Below are 22,797 nucleotides of genomic sequence, written 5' to 3'. Positions count from 1 at the left end.
TAAGAGTAGCTACACCTCACAAGTTATGCAATAGACTTTTACCAGAAGTTAAACTGCCCTAAATGTTTTTCTTTTTCTTTCTGATTTTAAAAAGCTTGAAAACAGAGATGATAGATGAGAGGACCTATTTTGAAACACAGTCTCGGCAGTTTTGAAAGTCCAAAATTACGAAAAAAAAGGGGCACAAGTTTACTGCAACAGAGTGCAGATCAGAGTCCTGCCATTTGAGACCTTGAGGAGGTGGTTCATGGAGAAATCGATAGTGTTAAATGAAATACAGTAGCAAAAACAGAGTTAGGAAAGAGCTGGAAAGCGGGTACAAACACAAGCACACACACACAAATTGGTTTGATTATGCACTGAGGGTTAATGATCAGATGGGCGGCCTCACTGATGTGTAATAACATCTGCAGCGAGGTCAGTCCCTCTCTGGCCCCGCTGGCCCCTGACAATCATCCGAGTCTGTCCAAACGCAAACACCACACACACCACACATATGTCATCCATACGTCAGTGTGACAGAAAAACAAGAAAACGAGAAAACATTACCTTGTTAACCATGTTCCTCACCTCTGTTTATCATAACAAGCCAGTATTTGCTAATTAGAAATATCCATTCACCCTACATTCTACAAGACTGTATTATCCTCTTTGAATTTGAAGAATTTTAAATTCTTAATGTTTTAAAGGAAGAAAACATTAAGTGTCTTATCAATCCATTGAATAAAGCTAGAATAACTTTTACTGTATATGTACAGTTATAAACTATATAATAGACTATAAATAAACTACATTGCTAAAGCTGTTTGTTTGGTACTGCATGTGTTGCATAAACATCCATAGACAGTGGTCACTTGCAAGTTTTACTAAACCTTGTATATACAGAAAATAAAATGCATTTCAAATGAAATGAAAAGGCCTTAGGGAATATCCTCAATTTTCAGTAAATAAAATGTTTCTTCCCATCAGGGATTCAAGGTTTAACTCTAAAAAAACAAAATGTTCTGTTGTGAGACCACACCGAAAACCTCCCAAGCAGCAGTATTTATCCACTTTATCCAAGAACACAATGTGCAGACGAGAAAAAAAAAAAAAAAAGCCTGTGCAAATTCTCAAGGACCAAGTGACTTAATGAACCCTGAGCTGAAAATATTTTGACAACTTTTGCAACGTTTCCAAGTTTGATAGTGAAAGATGAATGCCCTATAATGCAAAACTCATCTGGGAGCTCAAGCTGAGAAATCTTTAGTGGTTTATGTTCTGAATGGAGGTGTGATGTGATTGCAGTGACACGTGAAGCCATTATTCTGTATGATTTATACAACACTAAAACAAATCCCTCTTTATAGACCTCTTTAGAGAGGCTTCTTTAATCCACCGTTCTTTCTGTGAACTTCCGCTGTTCCTAAATCTGACAATGAATCACTAAAATCTAAGGGAACAAGTTCCAGACCTTTTTCCCTGGGGAGGCCCTATCACATTTTTAAAAAAAAAACACTTTTGCCAAGTGATTCCTGTTTTGACTCCCCAGACTTCTGCAGTGAGTTTTTTTTTTTTTTAAATCATTTAATAACATTTATTCAAGTTAAGAGGAGCACTTGTTTATGTTCTAGGTGACTTATCCTAGCTTAGGTTTAATGTGTTGCTTTTTGCATTCCTCACATGCTATGTCTAGTACCATGGGTATCAATGGTATTTTAATTTAGATTAAGACACTAATGTGGCTGCTGCATCTTTGTGTAATAACATTTATAAATAAAAATGCATTAAATCATTAAAAGATGAAAACTCTGGATCTAAAGCTAAGAGTCTGCCATCAAAGATGCTACATCATAGTTGAACTGTTACTGTTGGTTTTTTTAATTATTTAAGAAATATTGCAAATATAATGAGCTTTCTGTTCCCAGAGGATGCTGAAAAACTTGACCATGCTTTTATTTCTTGTAGGCTTCACATTTGTAACGCAGCAGAATCCTGAAAAACCGTCTAAATCACCTTCAGCTTACCCAGAATACAGCTGTTTGAGTTTTAATTAATTCCTTTATGGATTCAGCTGTTGAGTTTTACTTTTTAAGAAAAAAAAAAAAACTACTGTAGCCTTTTCTTATTTTGTTTCATTATTTCACTTCTTTATCTCTGTCTATTTAGTCTTGCATTATCTTTATGATGTTACAACAGCAATTTCTGTGGTATCTTTGTGTAGCAAATTGTGCTTCCATGTAAAACAAAATGTGCCATATAAATACAGTTTTGCTTGCATGCCCTACATATGTGCTGTCACACTGAGCATGTACACGCATCACATGCACAGGAAATGCAATAAATGAGACAAATATGCACTTCCATGGAGTGTTTATTGGGGGTAAAGGTGTTTCAAAGTGAAGGTACTGCATGTTATCACCGTGACACACACTTTGTCCATAGTGGCCATGGGCAAAGTGTGTGTGTGTGTGTGTGTGGGGGGGGGGGGGGGGGGGGGGCATCACTTTCCACCCTGCTGGCACAGAAGAGGTCGACCAGTGCATGTTTTCTAGCTCATTCACTCATTTACCTACAACCACCGCCACCCCTGTCACCCCTCACACACGCATACACACACGCGCACACACACACACACACACACACACACACACACACGCACGCACTGAGGTTGCAAGAGTTCAGAGCAGGGTACACAAGAACCCCTCTGAACTCAACATGCTGGCTTCATTCCAATGAATATCTCACCTCAGTTGCAAAGCTCATAACAGAGCAGAGTCTCCGTGCCCTCCTTACCTTGTACACCCACCCACACACACACACATACGCACGCATAAGTAAAAAACAGAGGTTAATATACCGCAGTGCTTTGCAAAACAACCAGTCTAGCCCTGCCCAAGTGTACTAAACAGCATTTTAAAACCCTCTTTTGATCAGGCTGCATGACTTCAGGGCTTCGTTTTCTCCAAGACATCAACACAAAGCGTCGGCACGGCGTGCACCCTGGCACCAAAGCTAGACAGATGTTGTAACAACCAGCATGAGTGATGAGTTGGTTGAAACCACATCAGACTTTGTAAACGTGAGTGAAGGTGATAGAAAAACAGGCACATGGAAAATAACAAGATTAGGAAAAAGCCTGGGAATGGTACTGAATCCCATTTGCAGTCACGCACACATAACCGGCACACATGTCAAAGCATGTATGTGTGAACTAGTGTGTAGCATGTGACACAGACTACACAGCCATACACTGAACTTTAGAAAACGAGTCATAGACAGCCTCTGCACAGATCTACAGCTCCAGTCCACAAAACACATTTCCAAACAATTGTCATTTGCTATAACATATGAAGCTTTTCAGTATTAATGTCATCGTACTTTAATGGGTTGAGTAGTTCAATAAAACTAAGAGTGAATAAGACACTAGTGATACTATTAGACCAGCATGCCCATCGTTAAGAGAGTCCGTGTGTTCATATTTTCTTGTCCTGTCCTGTCTACGTCAGCAAAATACATGGACGACATCAAGCTGTATGCGACGAGTGAAAGAGACGTCAATTCACTGATCCACTGATCCCTGATGTATCTAGCTAGCTATCTATCTATCAAAGTTGTGGAAAGTCTGACTAATAGGTAGGTGTTTAGCCATTTGCTAAAGTGGGTGAGAAAGCCTGATGCCATGAAAATAAAGAAATCCAATGAAATTATAATAATGAGACAGATTCCGACTGTTGAATCATTTATCCAAGAAAGAAATCATAGTTAATCATAGAATTTGTAGTTCTTTTGCTGAGCAAGTGCAGGGAGAGGAACTTTGCTGTTAGATGGCATGGAAGTAGCACTGGGATTGACATATACTGTCTCAAAAAACAGCTAGAAATTTATTGACTACCAATACAGGCTCTAGTCTTATTTGTGGTACATTTCGCATTAAAAAAAATCTGTGGGAAAACTTACAGATTTGCAAAACACAGACTCCCCGCAAAGGAGGGCTACAGTTGTATAACAAAAAAATCCTTAATACATTCTTATAAGGAGTTGTTTGTGACACTGGTATGAACCTCAGCCAAAAACATTAAAAGTTGCTTACTTGGTGGTCTGAGCATGCACACACACATGCGCGTGCACGCACACACAAACATCTCATGAGATGTTGCACACACCTCCACAAGTATTATTGCATTGTTGTTTTTGTTCTTTTCTCCTTCTCTTCGCCCTAATAAGTAGACTTCACAAAGGCCGATCAAAACATTGTCTTGCACAACCTCCTTTTGTGGGAGCAAAAGTGGCTGTAATGACTTGTTTTCCCACATCTGAAAACCTTCCAAGTACAAAAAGCACAAACAGATTTTTCAGAAAGTGGGACTTTAAGCTACTGCACTGCCTCAACATGCTTGTTTTGATGGTTTAAATCCCCATTTCCGAGTTCCTCTCATCTGTTTACTACATCATTGAACCATGTAGTTTTTCTCCCAGTGAAACCTAATATTGTTACCGTCCGCAGAGGAATGTTTTTCACCCTGTGCGATGTGGGGCGTGTTCACATCTCTCTCTGTACTCTGTTTCCTCAACGTTTCTTTATGAATGAACAATAACACATGCCACATGTCATGAAAAAGTTACAACTTTTCCTGGAATTGTGTGTAATTGTACTTCTCTGCAGCCAAGTGTTCTGCTTATTGATGTAACAGATGTTAAATAAGAGCAGAACTGTCCATCATTCTATTGTAAACAGCACTGTCATCCACTCCGGAGGTGTAATGGTGTATTGCTCTTATCATTGGCAGTGTTTTAAAGTTTTAGCATCAAAACAGTTTAGTTCTTTCAGATTTTTGGTGGAAAGTTTCAGTGCTGACTGTTGATGTTGTCATTTATATGCCTTTTTTCCTTTATTTTGGATCTGACAGTTAACAAGGCAGTAGTATACAATGAAAAGAATGTAGCTGAGATTAGCTAGGTGTCTCTCAGTTTATGTCACTAATATACTGTATATAGTCCTAACATATATAGTATATTATTAATATTTAGTATAATAGCATATTACCATCAACTCATAGGTCTAGTGGTAATATGGTATACTTCAGGGAATATATCATATTATCCTTAGAACTTATTACTATATTGCCTTTAGTACCACAGTTCCTTTAAACCTTTGGTCTAAAGGTACTGTGGCACATACTGTTTATGAGCAGGTAAGGAATTATTCTGGGCTGTATACTACTTTATGTACCAAAGTCCTTCATATATATTTCCGGTGATCTCCAATCATAAATGTTTTGTCCTCATATAATAGCTCACACCCAGCATTCCTTTCAGAGCAAGTAGAAAAGATAACATGTCATAATTTCAGTGAACTTATCAACTGCATGTAAATGCTCCCAAATCTCAGAATTTCCACATCCCGAGAATTTGATTCAGAACACCTGGTAATTCTGAATCCAGGACATTGCATTTATCACACTAGAGGAAGTCATAAGAACATGCTAAACTGTGCCCTTTCATGACATGATGGAAAACAAAACTCCACCAAGAGGCCAAAGTATGTCAGAGATCCCTCCTAACACCATCATACTGCCAACACTAGCCTGGACTACTGACACAAGCCAGGTTTGACACAGGAATTAATTCTGTTCATTGCCTTTTTCCTGAAATCGAGCTTCATCAGACAAGGAAATATTTCTTTTTCTAGTTTTCTAGTTTTCATCTTTCTAGTTTTGGTGAGTGCTGATCCAGTGCAGATGCAGTTGGAATTTGTCTTCTTGGCACAACGTCTTCTACGTTTGTAACTCATGTACCTCAAGACTAGACAACAGCATCACTGTTGGCGAGAACTGGGGTTTCTGTTCCCTTCTGACCTCTTTCATCAACAGGGCTTTCTATCCGCACTCCTGCTTCTTTTGGGTGCTTTTTGGCACTGCCTTGAGTGAGCCCCAGCACAGTCTCAGAAATAATGAGGAATCACTGAAATGAAACATTTTTAATGGGAGCTTTATTTGATGTTCCTGACCTACATCCGCTGATTTAGTGACTCATAAGGGATTAGGTGTTTCAAACCCTTCATCAATAACAATAAAAAATATTTCTGCTGTACAGCACTTTGGTCAGCCGTGTATTGTTTAAATAAATTATGGTATGGTATTGTAACTAAAACAACAGTGTAAAGCAGAGTGGGCCAATATTCCTCCACAATAGTGTAAGACACTGATAAAGTCATAAAGAAAATGATAACAGTCATTTTGCAAGCTGTTGAATAATGGTTGTACATAATCTTTCACACATTGCTTCTGCATTTGGCTTAGTTTTTGGTCAATAATAATGACATAGTATATCATGTCTTGTTGTTGAGGTTGTTCAGTATTAAGACCTGCTAAAAACTGAATATATTTTTTTATTATGTTCTGATATGTAAAACCTTAAGATTGCTCATTTTACCATAACTGTACATGGCAAATTGAGAAATGCCAATCAACCTAACATCGGAAGTGCTCTTCGTAGCCATACTTGTTGCACCTGCACTCAAAGCAAGAATGATTGTTACAAAAGCATGAGTTGAGATACAGCATTAATTCTGAGCATGGTAATCCATCTACCTGCTATACAACTGCATGTTGTATAGCAGGTAGATGGATAATTGTTGACTATGACCATCATTTTGACAAAAAATTCTATTAGAAAGGCCAAAGATTATTACATGAATATACCTTTGTGTAGCGATAAGAAAACCTAAGGCTAAGTTTTCTAGTCAGTTGCATAAATAGTTTGAGGGGTTATTATATGGTAGGTTAATTTTCTTGCTCAGTGGCAATATGGGGCCGCTGAAGGATGGTTTCTTTAGTTCCTAACTGCTATGAAGTTCAAATGAGCCACGTTGAAAACTATTTGCCCACTGGACACTAAACCTTGCATAAATTTTGTTGTGCAACTGTTTTCTTCCATGCATGGGCTCCTTTGAATGCCCACAGGCACGCGGGCTGACAGGACATCAGTGCATGATGACATTTACTCAGAGCTTCTGTTTATAATGATAAGATAACGGAGACAGAGCACTGAGTTAATGGGGGCATTGAGGATACAGTATATCTGTCAGGGGGGTCAAAACTTTCACAAATTTACCTCTGATACCTCTATACTTACTGATAGCAAAAAGGTCAAAGCGTTCAAAAATGGTGACAGCTCACTCACAACTTCAGCTGAACTTCAGTACCTCACTGAATGAAGTTCAGTTAAATGAGAATTTAAAATACTAATTATTTTAAATGATTTAAAATGATCATTCAACATACTAATTTCACATGGAAATTATAGGGAAAATCAACAAATTACAGTATAATGTTCATTTTGGGTGACCAACATTTCATTGCGTGTGGAGCACATTTGTAAAAACAATAAATCTTTAGTTGCGGTACAAAGTGAAATATATCAGCGTAGGGGATTGATGGGTTTATGCTGTCAACAATCCCTGCAGAAAACATCATCAATCCAAAGACATCACACAAATATGTCATAGTAAACACTGACCCAGACAAATACTACTGCACTTAATGCACTCCTTTGCTAAGTGGCCTTTAAATGCTACAGTCATACTTGTTAACCTATTGTTTCTGTGTGTGCACAAAGTAGGTCATCCCATAAAGTTGTACAGTAAGTCATTGTTTCTGGACTGCCTTTCACCAGTGGTCAGATATTCTTTGTTTTTTCAAGGTGTATCTGTACTGTAACCATCACAACAGAATGACAGGTAAAGATCCTCTCAGTGAGTTCATGACCCGTTCACTCATCAAATGACAAGCTGAAGAACAAATAAACACATCACAGCACGTTACTTTAATGACAGATGAGCAGCTTTTAGAGAGCACATTCAAAAATGTGTGTGTGTGTGTTCTTTTTTGTCTTTTTTGTCGAGTTACAGTATGTTCAGCTCTCAGGGCCGCTGTACAAACTGTAGAGTATTGGATCACTGCAGAGTTTATTGCTCAGACTTACAGATCATGCTTACTTGTATCAGTTCATAGCTAATGCCACCTTTATTTTGCAGAGTTAGTACTATATCCTGGCAAAACAGGTTTTTTTCCCATTTTTAAAACTCTACAGGATTGTTTTGTCTACAAGAATTAAAATATACTCTATACTATATTGGTGTATCTTATATGATGCATGCTTGCATGCTCTTTCTGGGACTGCATGGGTTCTCCCCAGGTGCTGTACCCCAGGTACAGGCATGTTAGTTTAACTCGTGTTTCTAAATTGGGCATAGGTGTGAACGTGAGCATAAATAGTTGTCTCTCTGTGTTACTCTTGCTATAGACTGGTAGCCTGTCCAGGGTGTATACTGCCTTTTCCCCTGGGGGCTCCAGCCCCTTAGACTATTTAATGTAATATAATTAACATTCCCAATGTGACTGTTTTTGCATACACTGACTTATTTTGTGAATGTTCTCCTATCATTTCTCTGAAAGCTTCCAAAGTATCTAAAAATCCATTCGATACCATCCTCTTATCCACTGCAAATTGATGGTTATTTTGTGAAATCCTCTAGGGACTGCAGTTAATAAGAGTACAATAAATAAATGAATTAAATAGTAAGCAAGACAGAAAACTAAATATCCAAGTTAATAGCACTAAAGATAAAGCAAATATGCTGGATTTTAAATCAGGTTATATTATCTTTAATTATCTTTTATATTGTGAACATTAATATGGGTTTGTATGAAAAATCCCAATTTGTAACTGTGGTGAAAAAACATAATAATAAGCTTTGAACATTAGTGTAGTGTCCTGAAACATGTACCGTTACCATATCATCATTACTGTTTATAATTAGTAGAATAAGTAGAATCAATACTTACTGTACATACATAATAATTCATGTTTCAGACCCTAGTTCACTGTTAACCTGAGTTTTAAAGGACATTTTGCTCACGTAGTTCAACTTTGTCAACCGTACGCCCTCAGTGACCTCTGCATCTCTCATAGCAGTTCACCTCAGTCACTCCTACATTTCACATTTCAGAAACAAGCCTTGTGACTTCCCTGTTTTGCCAACCCTTACAGTTTCTTCAGCTTGCTACCTCCATAGAGGGTGGAGATGGGTCCGCCAACATCCAGGGAAACCTGACCCAGATTCAAGAAAGCCCTCCCCTCCACAGACCTGAATGCATACTGGAGCCAACAGCAGCCTCAGTGTATAGGAGGAGGTCAGTAGGTTCACGGAGATCTCCTTCCTTATAGCTCCAGTGCTTTTCCCACATACTCTATCAATAGCAATGACCTAGTTTCCTGTAAATGCCAGAAATCTAAAGTCCACTGTGATAAATTAAAACAAAACAAAAGTTTGTTGATGTAACAAATCTACAGGTTTCCCAGTAATCATGAATTTTAATGCTGAATCATGGCCACACATAATGCGGCGCCAGGAAAAAAAATGTAAAGAAAGGGCACAATAACCAGTAGACTTAAGTGGAGGGGTGCTTGTTGGATTATCCAAATGGTAATATATAGGTTCTGGGGAAGAGGGCACCTCACTTTCTGGGTCAGGCTGATGTGACTGCATGAGGCTTTTCCATCTCCACAGTCAATCTCCAGTAACGTCCTCCTCTGTATGCCTCTAAATTTTTTAAAGAACATGGTGGTTGTGTGGAGAACCTAAATGCATTTCTGTGGTTTCACATATGAATGTACATCTTTGTGTGCACACATGACTTACTTTTGTATGTACCTGTGTATAGAGCAGCCTCCACTTCAAACATAATCAGTGAACTCCCTGACCTGTTGCTCAATTTGGACATGAGCGTCTTTAGGTCATTAGGTTTGCTTGATCCGCGCTCTGGGGAGTTCGGGGCTACTTGAGAGGGTCAACCGGACCCTATCTTGGTTCATCACTTATCTCTCGCCTGCTGTCGTCACTACTACAAACCCCCCACTGACCTGACTGTAAAGAACAAAGAGTATTGACCTGCACTTCAATCAAAGTGATATCTTAAAGATGAGGCATGACTGGTCAGTGGGAAGTATTCAGTCAATTCTCAAGGCTTCAGTTTTAAGCATCTTGCAAGCACAAACAACATCAACAGTACACTTGAGTGAAACTAAAATGAATATGTAACTTAGCTTGTTTATTCATTACTTATTTTGTTTTCATTTATTTGTCCAGCAAATTGATATCCTTAGCAAATAACTAACACAGAAATGCTGACGGTTTGTGTGTTTCTATCGGTGGGGCAAAATAACCCATAATACCCCGTAAATGAACCCATTAACCCAGTTTGTCCTTGTGTCTCAGTTAATATACTGCTTTATAAATACATTTAGTAATGACTCCCCGATAAATGCCTGGCACAAACGCACAACCTCCAGTACACATTTATTGCAATAAAACCTTCAGCTGCGTATTCTGCTCAAGGTCATAGGGGAGGGTGTTGCGTAGTTCTGTTTGCCTACACAGGACATTACAAGAAAACATGTTTTCTTTATGACTTGCACTATGCGCAGTGCCAACTATCTGTGACACTGCCAGTGTTTAATGTGGCAGCCCAGACCAGCACACTGTGAGGCTGAAGTCCTGAAGTGACACCTTGCACAACAGCCAACTGCTTTTTGAAATAATAGAAATTTAATTTTTTTAGACTATGTCTAAATCTGTCACGCACTTTTTATACGATATTAATTTGACATTGGATCTAAATAAATATTTAAGTATTAGAAATTTTCAGTACTCCAATTAATTGCACTGAATTTTTAAGAGTGTTATGCTGCAACTAGCGATCACGTTAACCTAATCAACTCTTTATAGAAACCAGAGATTTGTCTGTTTCAGGGCATAACCTGAGCTTCACACTGAAGAGGCTGGGAACAGAGACATGTGAAAAGAAATTTAAATAAATACGTCTTTGGACAAAACAGTCATTTCAGTTCCATAATGATGCTACTTTGATTTTTCCAAATAAAGGTATCATTTTAATGCATGTGTCTAACATGCAGTAACGGGGCCAGAACAGGCCAGCCACAATTTCTAGAGCAGTCCACTGGATAATTTTGTGTGAGTGTGAGTCATTATTTGTCCAAATTTTCTTTTATTTAGAGCCTAGAAAGTTTCTAGCTCTAGAAAGTTGGTTTTAAATACTATTTGTGATCTGTAACTTCTGTATGTGTAATGACACACTTACTGCATTTATTTGTCTCAGGATGCTCACTATATGATTTGTAAATGGACTACGCCTGCCAAGAATTTGAAATTTGAAAGAGGAATTCAGAAATCATTCTTTTTTTTTATCTATGAATTATTGCAACGCTTCTGTTGATCAAGCCTACTTCAGATTAAATTAGGTCATATGCTCCATAAACTAAAATGGGTTTGACACCCCTCATTTAAGCTACCCAGTAATGAAAGTAAATGCATTTTCAAGCAATTTACTTCTTTTAAGCTGATGTTTTTTAAGGTCAGGTGTAAAAATATACTACAAATACTTGATTTTGTTCATTACAAATGTGACTATGCATAATGAGAAGCACTGCCACTCATGCAACAAAAACACTTTATTGAGACGCTTTGGGATTTTAGAAATGGTTAGGTCCCATTATTTTACAACGTGCTTCAGGTTGAGCACATAGAGTTTGAGAGATGTTTACGAAGAAAAGAAGGCTTAAAAACAGATGTTATTAATCTACACTTAACAAAATCACTAGAGTCCTCTTTCGCAAGAATAACTTGACGGTTTGCACAACACGCATTTTTTTAAATTCTGAGAAACAGATGAGGTGATTGGTGCCATTCTCATGTCAGTATGTTAAAAATAAAAATCCAGCAAACAGACTGTTGGCTTAGCTTTGCATAAAGACTTGAAACACTGAGAAACAGCTGGCCAAGATGCAGATCATCTCTCTTTGTTTTCAGACTGACGTTTTTTATATATATATATACATATCTATGTAAGAGAAATAATACGGTTTTCAAGAAGGTTGTGAGGTTTCTTTAGTGCCGAAGCTTAAAAGTTTAAAAAAAAAAGAGTTAAAAACAAAACAAAAACAAAAGCATTTTAATAATAAAGTAGCACAAATACAGTACCAAAGCTGCCTAATATCATGTGGTACCACATATCAAACAGCATGAGTGGTCACCGTGTGCATTTGTAGGTGCGTGGGTGGTGTTTTTCTCGTTTTGGGGGGGATTGTGTGGGGTGATTAATATGTGCCTGCTACACATGAGACGACTTTTGCTCGCTCACCCAATAACCGGCAAACATCAGTTAAGAGTTCAAGGTTGCTCTGATGCCACCCGAGAGTCTGTGAATGAGCACTTTTACAGGGCAGCAACACGGGGCCCCAGGACATGTTATTTAAGTCATGCCAGCTCTGAGTGGGCGGCGTGTGCGTCTGTACTTGAGTGTGTGCGCTACATGTATGTCTATCTTTGTGAGGACCAATTAGCTTTAGCCCAAGTGAGGACAGTCCTCATTTGAGAACTGCGAAATGCTGTTGGGGAGCCAGGTTGGAGGCAGGTATACATCGGGTTTGGGCATTCAGTTGGGGGGGGCGGATGATTTCGCCATCAACTCGTTTCATTTTTCAAACTAAGAAATGTATCAGTTTTTTCATGCCTGTGTCTGGTGAGCTTCTTGTTGGTGGTGAAAAAAAGCAGAGACTGTGAAAAGTCTGACTTTGATTTTGATCATCAGAGGCTACAGAACGATCTGGAAATTTACGAATTAAATGTTATTTTTCAGCGGGCGACCATGGATGCAGGGACTTTTCCTGCAATAACGACTCCAATTCAGCGCTGCTGTTAATTGGACTATATAAACTACCCCATATAATTAGTACAATAAACGGTCCAAAAAAAAGCACTTTAAATGCCCACTTACCCCCACCACCTCTTTACCTCTCCACAAAGAACACACACTCCAAAACACCAACAAAGCAAACACACAAGCTGCAATCGGTCAAATATTTGCCCGGTGCAGAAGTGTGGCAGTAGTATTTGCTTTGCCAGAGTTTCGGTTCTTCCAATCACGGGTCGCTGTGAAACAGGTTCAAGCGAACCGCGTCACCTCCGCAGTGGCCTGTGTGTTTATTTATAAAGCGAGGGGGGGTCAGGGCACTTCCTCGGTCTATCTGGGGTCATACGATCCTCTCAACTTGGATCCATAAATGAATGGCGGGCTCGACGGCCACACCATGCAGGACCGGCCCCTGATTGGTTCCGAGCACGGCAGGAATAAACACTCTCAGGGTATATATAATGCGGTATGGAGTAACACTTTTCCAAGAAACTAGAACAACCTCTAGGTAATGAAAAAAGAGCTGCTGTTAAACATCGGAGTACTAACTGAGTAAAATATAAATAAATACAAAGAGGATGAGGGCGCAGATCCAAAAAGTTCCTCAGATAGTTGAGCTGCTGAAGAAGAAGTCTGTCGGACTGCAGCACTTCAAGCCAACATCATCGGTGTGCGTGCTGGAGGGGAAGGATGCTGCGGAGGCTGCGCCGTGTCCTCATGCTGCATTCAGAGCGCACAGTTTGGACGAGATCCCGGGACCCACCAACTGGCCCCTGGTCGGCAGTCTGTTTGAACTCCTGAGAAAAGGCGGTTTGACGAGGCAACATGAGGCATTGGTACAGTATTATCAGTATAACCATAAACACTCCAAGTATTTTTTTTTTTTTAATCTAATAAACAGATGTAATCACTTTTAATTGTATTTTCCATGACATTTTATAACTACTTGAATCTTCTTTTTTTTTTTTTTAAGGTTGATTATCATAAGAAGTTTGGCAAGATATTCCGGATGAAGCTGGGGTCTTTCGAGTCTGTGCACATTGGCGCACCTTGCTTGCTGGAGGCTCTTTATAGGAAGGAGGGAAATTACCCTCAGAGGCTGGAAATCAAACCCTGGAAAGCATACAGAGACCTGAGAGACGAGGCATACGGACTCCTAATTCTGTAAGTGGTCTTTCGATTTCTCCTTTATTGGTGCCTAAAATGGCAATAACTCACCAGGAGGCAGACTGAGGCGCAAGTAGAAGCACAAATGTTTTAAATTAAAACGCACTTACTTTTGTTTTGCAGGGAAGGGAAGGACTGGCAGAGAGTGAGGAGCGCATTTCAGCAGAAACTCATGAAACCGACAGAAGTGGTGAAGCTCGATGGCAAAATAAACGAGGTAAGACTCTGTTACATAAAGAATATATGCTTTTACTTGTTAGAGTCATCGATGATTGACACTTTCCTCTTGTAAAAACAGGTGTTGGTGGACTTCGTTGGCAGAATTGGAAACATCAGCAACAACGGGAAGATTGAAGACTTGTACTTCGAATTGAATAAATGGTCGTTTGAGAGTAAGTTCACTATTTTTGATTCGATTACTCGTTAAAGCTACAACTGGGATTTTTATTACAGCATAGATTGAGCTGCCGATCATTTTCTCAGTTAACCGTCTAATACAAAAAAGGTGGAAATTGAAACTCTTTAAAGAATCAGGTGTTACCTTTAAACGGTTTGCAAACCAGATAATTTACAGATAATACATTTAAGGTCGGGTAAGGCAAAAAAAGCGCGGAAACTGATAAATGACGTGAATGTGGGGTTCAAAATGAATCATTATAAAACCGAAAAAACCCTGATTATATCTGTGACTGTCAACCAGGTTATTTATAGAAGCAATATTTCAACCTAAGTTCTGCTATGATGTTTTCTGTCACCTGTAATGTTAAAAAAAATAATCATAAACTAAAAGGATTTTGAGACATTGCAGACCTGAAACTCTCTTCAAAGCAAAAATCTGGTGTTCTGAATCTCACTTTTTGCTCTTTTTCACCTCACAGCCATTTGTCTCGTCCTTTATGGGAAGAGATTTGGTCTTCTGCAAGAGAAGGTCAACGAGGAAGCCATGAACTTCATCACAGCTGTGAAAACCGTGAGTATAGGAACACTGTGACTTGTAAGAGGGGACAGTTGTAGGACTGAAGCTGGCTCTCTCTGTGAGCCTGTGGAAACTTCACAGTTCATCGGGTTCACCAAGTGATGCAGCAGTTCAGTGACTAGCACTCTCACTGGGATTTACTGGGGCAAACCAATACCGTTAACAGATAATAAACAGATGCTTACAAAGGTCTCAGGGTAATGGGGGCAACAGTAAAGAAAAACCTTTGAAAACAATTGAATCAGAGACTTTCAGCACGAGTGACGATGGATTACATCAGACTCCCAACCCTTTTCTCTCTGACTCTGTCTTCTCTTGTCGCTCTGTTTCTCTGTAGATGATGAGCACCTTTGGCATGATGATGGTTACACCAGTAGAGCTCCACAAGAGCCTCAACACCAAAACATGGCAGCACCACACCGCAGCATGGGACCGCATTTTCAGCACAGGTGCGAGTTTATGCCTTGCCACAAAATTAAAAAATTAAGATTCCCCCGCCTGCAGTAATTACTGTCATGGGGTACTGTTTGTCTCCACTCATCTGTAATGTTTGCACTTGTCTGAGCTCAGTTCCAGTAAGAACATCGATAGGAAAGTACAGAAGAGGGTGGGTGGGTGGGTGGCGGTGAGATCTGAACTGTGTGCCAGTGTTTTGTGTACTTGGCACTCTGGTACTCAGTGTTGTAGTAAACTGCATGACCGATGAGGGAGAAATATGCCAAATATTTGTAGTAGCATACAGTGATAAAGAAGATTATGCTGCTTCAACCTCTTACAAATATTCACACATAACCACTTATTGTACCAACAATTGGAGTTTTTATATATTCAGTTTTCAGCACAGCACCAAAATATCTTGTCTTTAATATATGTCTTTCAGTCAGACGAGTTAGATTATGGATAGCATGTTATGAAAGGATAAAAAACAACTGACACACTTTCAGAAAACAGTAACAAAGAATAGCCCGAAAACAAAAACAAAAAAAACCTTATTCTTGTGTTTTACATATAAATAACTTCGTATGTACTTCACATGTAATCCTTACATCTAGAGTTACAATTAAAGAGGCATGACAGTTAGCCTTTAATATGTGTGTTATATGTGATTTCAAACCAGCACAAAAGCCAACAGAGCTCCAAGAGCAAACAATGTTTGTTTTTACTATTTTCCCTGAACGCAGCTGAGAACATGACAGAAAAAATAAAGTAACAACCAAAAACCAACTTTTAAGTGCAAACAAAACACATGAGCTTTGACTTTAAAATGAGCATGTTTACATCGTGCCTGTTTTTGTTCCCTCAGCCAAAGTCTACATTGACAAGAAGCTGAAGAGGAACGCAACCAGAGCTCCTGATGATTTGATCGGTGACATCTTACACCAGAGCAGCCTTTCAAAAAAGGAGCTGTATGCGGCCATCACCGAGCTTCAGATTGGAGGAGTTGAGACAGTGAGTAACATTTTACACTACAAACATATACATTTAATTCTCACTGAGGTAGTTAAAATCATGGACATCGCTCTCCTATTTGTCTGGTCATTACAGCAGTTTAGTATGAAAAACAACACTAACATTCTGTCCAACAAACACAAATACATACCGACATCTCTAAAACTCAATACACTCAAACACATTATTTCTTATAAATTTGATTGAAAAAGAACACAGCTAACAGTTAACTAGAAATTCTGACTTCTCAAAGCATTTCTGACAGCTGACATTAGCCTGTAGAATCTACCTTTCAAGCAACTAAGAACTGGTAGCATAACTGTAGTTTTATAACTGGCCACTCAGTGGCGCTACTTAATGTCCGCCAAGTTTAGTCCTGGTATTCTTTTTAACAATCGGGCCCCCTGGTGGTGTCACCCAGACACAACAATTTTATTTGTAACAATCCTTTTTTATTATGTAAATGGATGTAGTCTTCTATCAACCTCTTCAGTGAATCTGTAGTCGCCAGAATTTTTCTTTTATGTCACACTTTTACATTTTTTGCCAGCTCAGTTCTTACCACATGGTGGCACTACTGTTTGCGCAAAAGTGCTGCTGAAGTCCTTCGACTTGCTTTAACAGTCTCACAGATTAGTGACTTGTTGATAGAGCTGGCCACTTCTACTCATTTTTAAGGGCTGTTATATGCAGAAGGCAAAGAAACATAATGCTGCTGAGCTTTAAAGCCATTTCTGTCTATTGCAGCTTTCTGTTTAGTCACACTTTGCTAAACAAAAAACTGCAAGCTGCACTTTAACAGAACAAGCATGAGTTCACTTTTTTAATTTTAACCTTTCACCTACTTTCCTTCAAGTGGTTAAAGAAAAAAAAACTTGTAAACTCTAAAACAAACAGGCGCTGCAGTTTCAGTGCTTCAAAACCGGAAAATGAATGTAGTATGTAACTGAGGAGCCTTTGAGGAACCCAAAACATTCCATAGCTCCTTTCAGGACCCCACTGAGGAATGCACTCAGTGTAGCTGCCTCACTTAGAGACATCTCCTTGCTACATCCTTATTTCAATCTCTCTCTCCTCTCTCTCTTTCTTGCTGTTTACGTTTCTCAGACCGCCAATAGCATGCTGTGGGTTATTTTCAACCTGTCACGTAACCCCAGCGCCCAGAGGAAGCTGCTGCAGGAGATCAGAGAGATCGTGCCTCCCGACCAGGATCCAAGTGGAGAGCACATCAAGAATATGCCCTACCTCAAGGCCTGCCTCAAAGAGTCTATGAGGTACATTAACACTGATATTTATATTATGAGCAGCGGTGTAGTATCTAACCTTCCTCTCTGAAAAGTGCCAACCATACTCTGTTAATACAATTAAATACATTTAGAAATCCAAACGATACACCAGTTTAACTATCAATTGGTTAAATTTAAATATGGCCATAGAAAAAAACAATTTTAAATAGGAGTTTGGTGCAAGAGTCACACAAACAAAACAAATACTATCTGCATTTCCTATTAAGTCAGTTGGCGAATGAATGAATTACACCAGTTAAAAGATCAGTTTTGTTTTGTTTTTTCTAAGCAGTCATTGGTCGTAAATCAGACTTAATGGCGGCGTCATAATTTTGGCTCATACCACAGAGAGATTAAGAATGAAAACTCACACGCATGACTGCCTCAAAAACAAGCTCCGTGAGATGTGGTGGCATGACCAGCAACAACCAGCTTAAAGTCTACCATGTGGTCACATTTAAGTTGTTTCCTAGCCCTTGTAGGTTCTCTTTCTTCCTCCTTCTTTTGAAGTCACAAGTTGTCTAACATTTCATTTAAGTCCACCAACATAACCACATCACCCATGGAATGTACTGTACATGCCCCCCAACTGGAGATTATATCTCACCTTATTTTACCCTGTGAACAATGCCGGAATACGTTTATCTCCTGTTAAACAGCTTATACATACTGTAGTATGAGTATGGTCACTGTGTCATAATCTCATGTGTATTTTTTGTCTAATTCCTACAGGTTATCACCATCAGTTCCATTCACCAGCAGAACCCTGGACAAAGACACTGTGTTGGGGGATTATGCTATTCCCAAAGGAGTAAGTGGCTTAGACAGTAGTCGTCATACACCTGACATAAGCAGATTACATTCTTGTGAAAATTTACATTTGACTGATGTCTAAATGAGGTGTTTTAGAAAGAAAATGTGTTCATGTTCTCAGGCTTTAGTCTCATTATCTACTGTACTGCTTCGTTCATCTGTAAAATAGTGACAAAACCAAAAACTTATACTTTTTCCTCCATTCACAGACAGTGTTGATGATTAACAGTCATGCACTGGGCTCCAACGAAGAGTACTTTGATGATGGCAAGCAGTTCAAACCTGAGCGCTGGCTGCGGGAGAACAACACCATCAACCCCTTTGCCCACGTTCCTTTCGGCATTGGAAAGAGGATGTGCATCGGCAGACGGCTGGCAGAGCTGCAGCTGCAACTGGCCATGTGCTGGGTACGATCAGTGACTAAAACCTAAGTGGTTAGCTCAAGCTGGTCCTCAACAAATGCCATTCTTTGAACAGTTGTTGATTTTTACTTGTCTTTCTTACAGCTGGTCAGAGACTATGAGATTGTGGCAACAGATAATGAGCCGCTTGACGTCATCCATTCCGGGCTTTTGGTTCCCAATAGAGAACTGCCTGTCGCCTTCATCAGGAGATGAAGTAAGAACAATTTTAAATTTCTAGACTTCCTAGGAGTTAGTTAAGATGGAAGTGGCACAAACATTCTCTAAATTACTCTGGCTGGCTACTGTTTGTAGCTTTATTTTAACAGTCTCATGCAGAGCCTGTTTGGACACAGCGTAATCTATGTTATTTTTGGGAGCTACAATTTCCAGATGTCCCCTAAATGCCTCACTTGCAGGCAGTGAGTTGCAGCCAAAACAAACAGAAACACACATGTTGAGATTCAGAGATGTAGACATAAAATCAGACTTTACATCCAAGTAGGATTTGCCAAATTATATTTTTTATTTCCATTTCCATCAAGTTCAGAAGAGCCCTAATTGATCTTTTCTTCCCTTCCAGGCTCTACATTCAGCTCTTCCGGACTGAGCAACAGAAAGGTGATAACTCTGTTGCCTGTCCCAATGGTCCAGTGACTCCCTGCATTGCTGCTCTGTAAATAAAATACAAAACAACAATTATTATAACTCTAATCTTACCACAAATACCTCAGACATATTTAAAACTATGACTGTTAATGACTGACCAAAGTACCAGTTGTTATGTACAAACTGAATATTGTACCAAGGCAGCTGTCCTCAAATCTTCGATCTCAGACATGTAGAATGTAGTCCAAGTATTTTGTTATGCTTTTTATTGTGTGTGTTTAGATATATATATATATATATATACATAAATATATATATATACATATATATATATATTGATATATGGGTTATGTTTTTATGTTTCATTGTATATATAAAGCGCAATTATAATATTGCAAGATTGTAAGATTGTACATTGTTTTTTGAAGAGACATATTTTATTCATGGAAACAAGTGTATAAAATAAATATATCTTTAAACACACCTTCTTTGTGGAGTTTACATGTTTTTCTTTTCTCCCACCTTGCAAAGATTCGCTTTTTAGGTAAAGCAGTAATTCACAGCTGTGAACATGAAAATGAAATCACTTTCAGCTGGTTGAGAATTTAGTGAGTTATGGTGGTTTTATAACTCCATAAACATGCATTAAGAGACAATAATGTAGCATCTGCACTGAAGCACAAGATTTAACATCAAGGTCAAGAAGCTAATAACAAAAGTGTGTTTGTGACAGTAAAAGTGTTTGCTTTTACTGAGTGGTACAAGTACATAGCAGTGTCTCACATATCCTTTGTTTACAGTTTGTAAAGTAAAAGTTAGGTAATAGTAGGCAATGGACCAAACCACTATGAGATACATGAGGGGGAGTGCATCTTTCAAAACTAACAAAACTTATTGTTTTTCATCTTTTTGCTCCGCCCCTGCCATTAAAATGATGGATTCCTCAAATGCACAATGTGAAAAACATGTTACACAATCCCACAGTCTGATGTTTCTGTGGGATTTCTAGTGTTATGAAAGTAAATTATGAAACTATAACTGAACTTAATAATTATAATAAAAGATCAAGTGAAGTGATTTAAGCACTGTTTTAGTCCCTGTTTTTCCCCCCACTGTTTTTAAGTATTTCAGATGGGTTAAACAAAGACAGAATGAGCTTGCCTATCCAGGGATCAATAAAAAAAAAAAAAGCTTAATCAACAATCAATCAATAAACAAAGCCCTGAAGTAACATCAGATTTTCAGTATTACACCACAAGATCTTCAGTTGAATAAAATAAAATAAAGATCCTGGACTTACATATCCTGTGTTGTACTCAGTGCATTTATTTGACAGATCTACTTAGTTTTCAGGTCAATGTTTGACATAAAACAAAGTACAAAGCACTCTTAAAAATGAAAACTGTTTTTGGTTTGGCAGCTCCTCAGTAAAAACCTCCATCTGGTCAGGGTCTTTCGTCACTTTATGAGTCTTGAGCAGCTTCAGCAAAGACTGATGACGAACTTCCCTTGTAGACCTCCCAGGTGGTTTCATTTTAAATAACTACTTAAAGTACAAAATATGTAAAACTACTTAATATTTCACACATGTGCACGCACGAAAAAAACCCAAAACATTATTAATCATCCCTCGTGATCCCTCGTTTTGGCTCATGATCTCATACATACACACTTATGCTACTTTCTGTAAATACTTTTTACTCAAGAATAAGGATCTGAGTTCATATTCCACCGATTGCTGGGACTAGAGATCTCATGTGAGGATGCTTTCTGGACTGAGAAGGGTGATTACAGGAGGAGTTTCTTACATAAAAAAAAATCCATACACATCGCTTCACTTTTTGATTAATTATTTTCACAAGTGCCATGTGCGCAAACAACTTACATGTGACCTCAGGTGATTTCGATAGGTAAACCTGAAATGGTTACTCTGCTCAACAGTCTCAGTACTCAAGAGAACTGATGAAAGTAGAATACCTTAAAAAAAACAAAATCTTACTTTCTTTATGTAATTTTCATGACAATTCTTTCTATAAATCTCTGCATGTAAAGAAAAATACAATATTTCTGTGACTGAGTGTAGCATTAAAAATTCCCAAGAGCTGTTTCTTTTTGAGATTGGTTCAAATGACACATTTTAACTACTTATGTAATCAGTTCACATAACTGGTCTTATCATTACTTTTCACAGCGACCTAGATTACGCAATAGGGAACGCGATGAAGGACAATTGTTCCTCCAAGAAACATAAATTGCGCCAGTGCAGGCCCTAGTGAGGATCGAACTCACGACCCCTGGTTTACAAGACCAGTGCTCTAACCACTGAGCTATAGAGCCAAGATGCGGCTGCAGGTCCGTAATGCCATTCTTTAAAAGCTTTTTAACGCCCTCGGCGCTGTATGATGTCATGGACGAGGAGGAGGAGAAAGGAGGGGTTCCTTATATGGTCATCTCCGGCACACAGCTCTGGCTGTGAAAAAAAAAAAACAGCCCCACCCACCTGCTGCTCAAAGCCTCTGTTTGGGAAGCATAAAGGAAAGATGCCCTTAAGGAGAGGGCACATGGATGAACTGAGGGTCAAAATATGATAAAGAAGGATTGTTCTGATTTTTATTTATATGTGAATGATAAAGTACTTTAGGGGAGTGTAAGACTAGAATTTACGAGCTAGAAATGAGCTTAATGAATGAGAGAAACCTTATATCGAGTAAGGTGTGAAATGTGGTTGCTAAATGTTCACCTGCTTTATAACAGGAAGTAGAGCTGTCAAAACCACAACTACAGTAAGTTTATGTCAGAGTGCAGCAAGCAATATATATATGAACTTCTCAAAGTTATGTTAACTTGAACAGCAATTTTAAAAAAAATGGGTGTTGGCGGTAATTGTGCAATACGGCCACCTACTGGCCAGAGATTGTAAATACGATTTTATTGGGGCTAGGACATGGAGAATCGTCTAATTCTCACAGATTTCTGCGACAAAGAAAATCGATATGTGATTTCATATTCCACATATTTGATGGTAGCTGCACATAAGAACAAAATCGGGTAGGGATTAAAGAGGTGTGTCAGTCGTAAATTTTATGGTGCCCAGTTGAATAAAATCTTTTGTCTCCGAAAAAAAATAACTAGGTCGAATAAAAAGCAATAAAAGGTAAATTTAAGAAAAGAAAAAATGTGCAAAAAATAATCCGACTTTTATCATTTGATATCAGCAGACGTTATAGATTTTATATCTTAGAAAAAAATCAGCCTACCTAACGTACACAGGAAGAGATGAGGCCTGTGTTTTGGAAGTTGCGCACACTCACACTCTCACTCACACACACACCCACACACAC

The 22,797-nt window shown here is 38.7% G+C and overlaps 1 protein-coding gene, 1 long non-coding RNA gene and 1 other non-coding gene across 3 annotated transcripts; 1 reads left to right on the top strand and 2 right to left on the bottom strand.

The window, feature by feature from the left end:
- The first annotated feature begins 13,087 nt into the window (after nucleotides 1-13,087).
- Nucleotides 13,088-19,561, top strand: cyp24a1 (cytochrome P450, family 24, subfamily A, polypeptide 1). Its single transcript, XM_003456101.4, has 12 exons — nucleotides 13,088-13,591; nucleotides 13,729-13,919; nucleotides 14,046-14,139; nucleotides 14,221-14,314; nucleotides 14,801-14,892; nucleotides 15,236-15,347; nucleotides 16,202-16,347; nucleotides 17,455-17,621; nucleotides 18,366-18,444; nucleotides 18,656-18,853; nucleotides 18,953-19,064; nucleotides 19,431-19,561. Exons 1-11 carry the CDS (start codon nucleotides 13,334-13,336, stop codon nucleotides 19,061-19,063), a joined length of 1,542 nt encoding a protein of 513 aa, XP_003456149.1. The 5' UTR covers nucleotides 13,088-13,333; the 3' UTR covers nucleotide 19,064; nucleotides 19,431-19,561.
- On the bottom strand, nucleotides 19,550-22,795 carry LOC109202224 (uncharacterized). Its single transcript, XR_002062178.2, has 3 exons — nucleotides 22,714-22,795; nucleotides 21,342-21,433; nucleotides 19,550-20,019 (listed from the first exon to the last, which is right to left on the bottom strand). It is a non-coding gene; the product is annotated as an uncharacterized LOC109202224 (long non-coding RNA).
- Nucleotides 21,721-21,793, bottom strand: trnat-ugu (transfer RNA threonine (anticodon UGU)). Its single transcript has one exon. It is a non-coding gene; the product is annotated as a tRNA-Thr (tRNA).
- Nucleotides 22,796-22,797: the final 2 nt, after the last annotated feature.

This window comes from Oreochromis niloticus, linkage group LG5 (assembly GCF_001858045.2).
Source record: "Oreochromis niloticus isolate F11D_XX linkage group LG5, O_niloticus_UMD_NMBU, whole genome shotgun sequence".
Classification (NCBI taxonomy): Eukaryota; Metazoa; Chordata; class Actinopteri; order Cichliformes; family Cichlidae; genus Oreochromis; species Oreochromis niloticus.
This window is presented reverse-complemented; position numbering and strand designations above follow the sequence as displayed.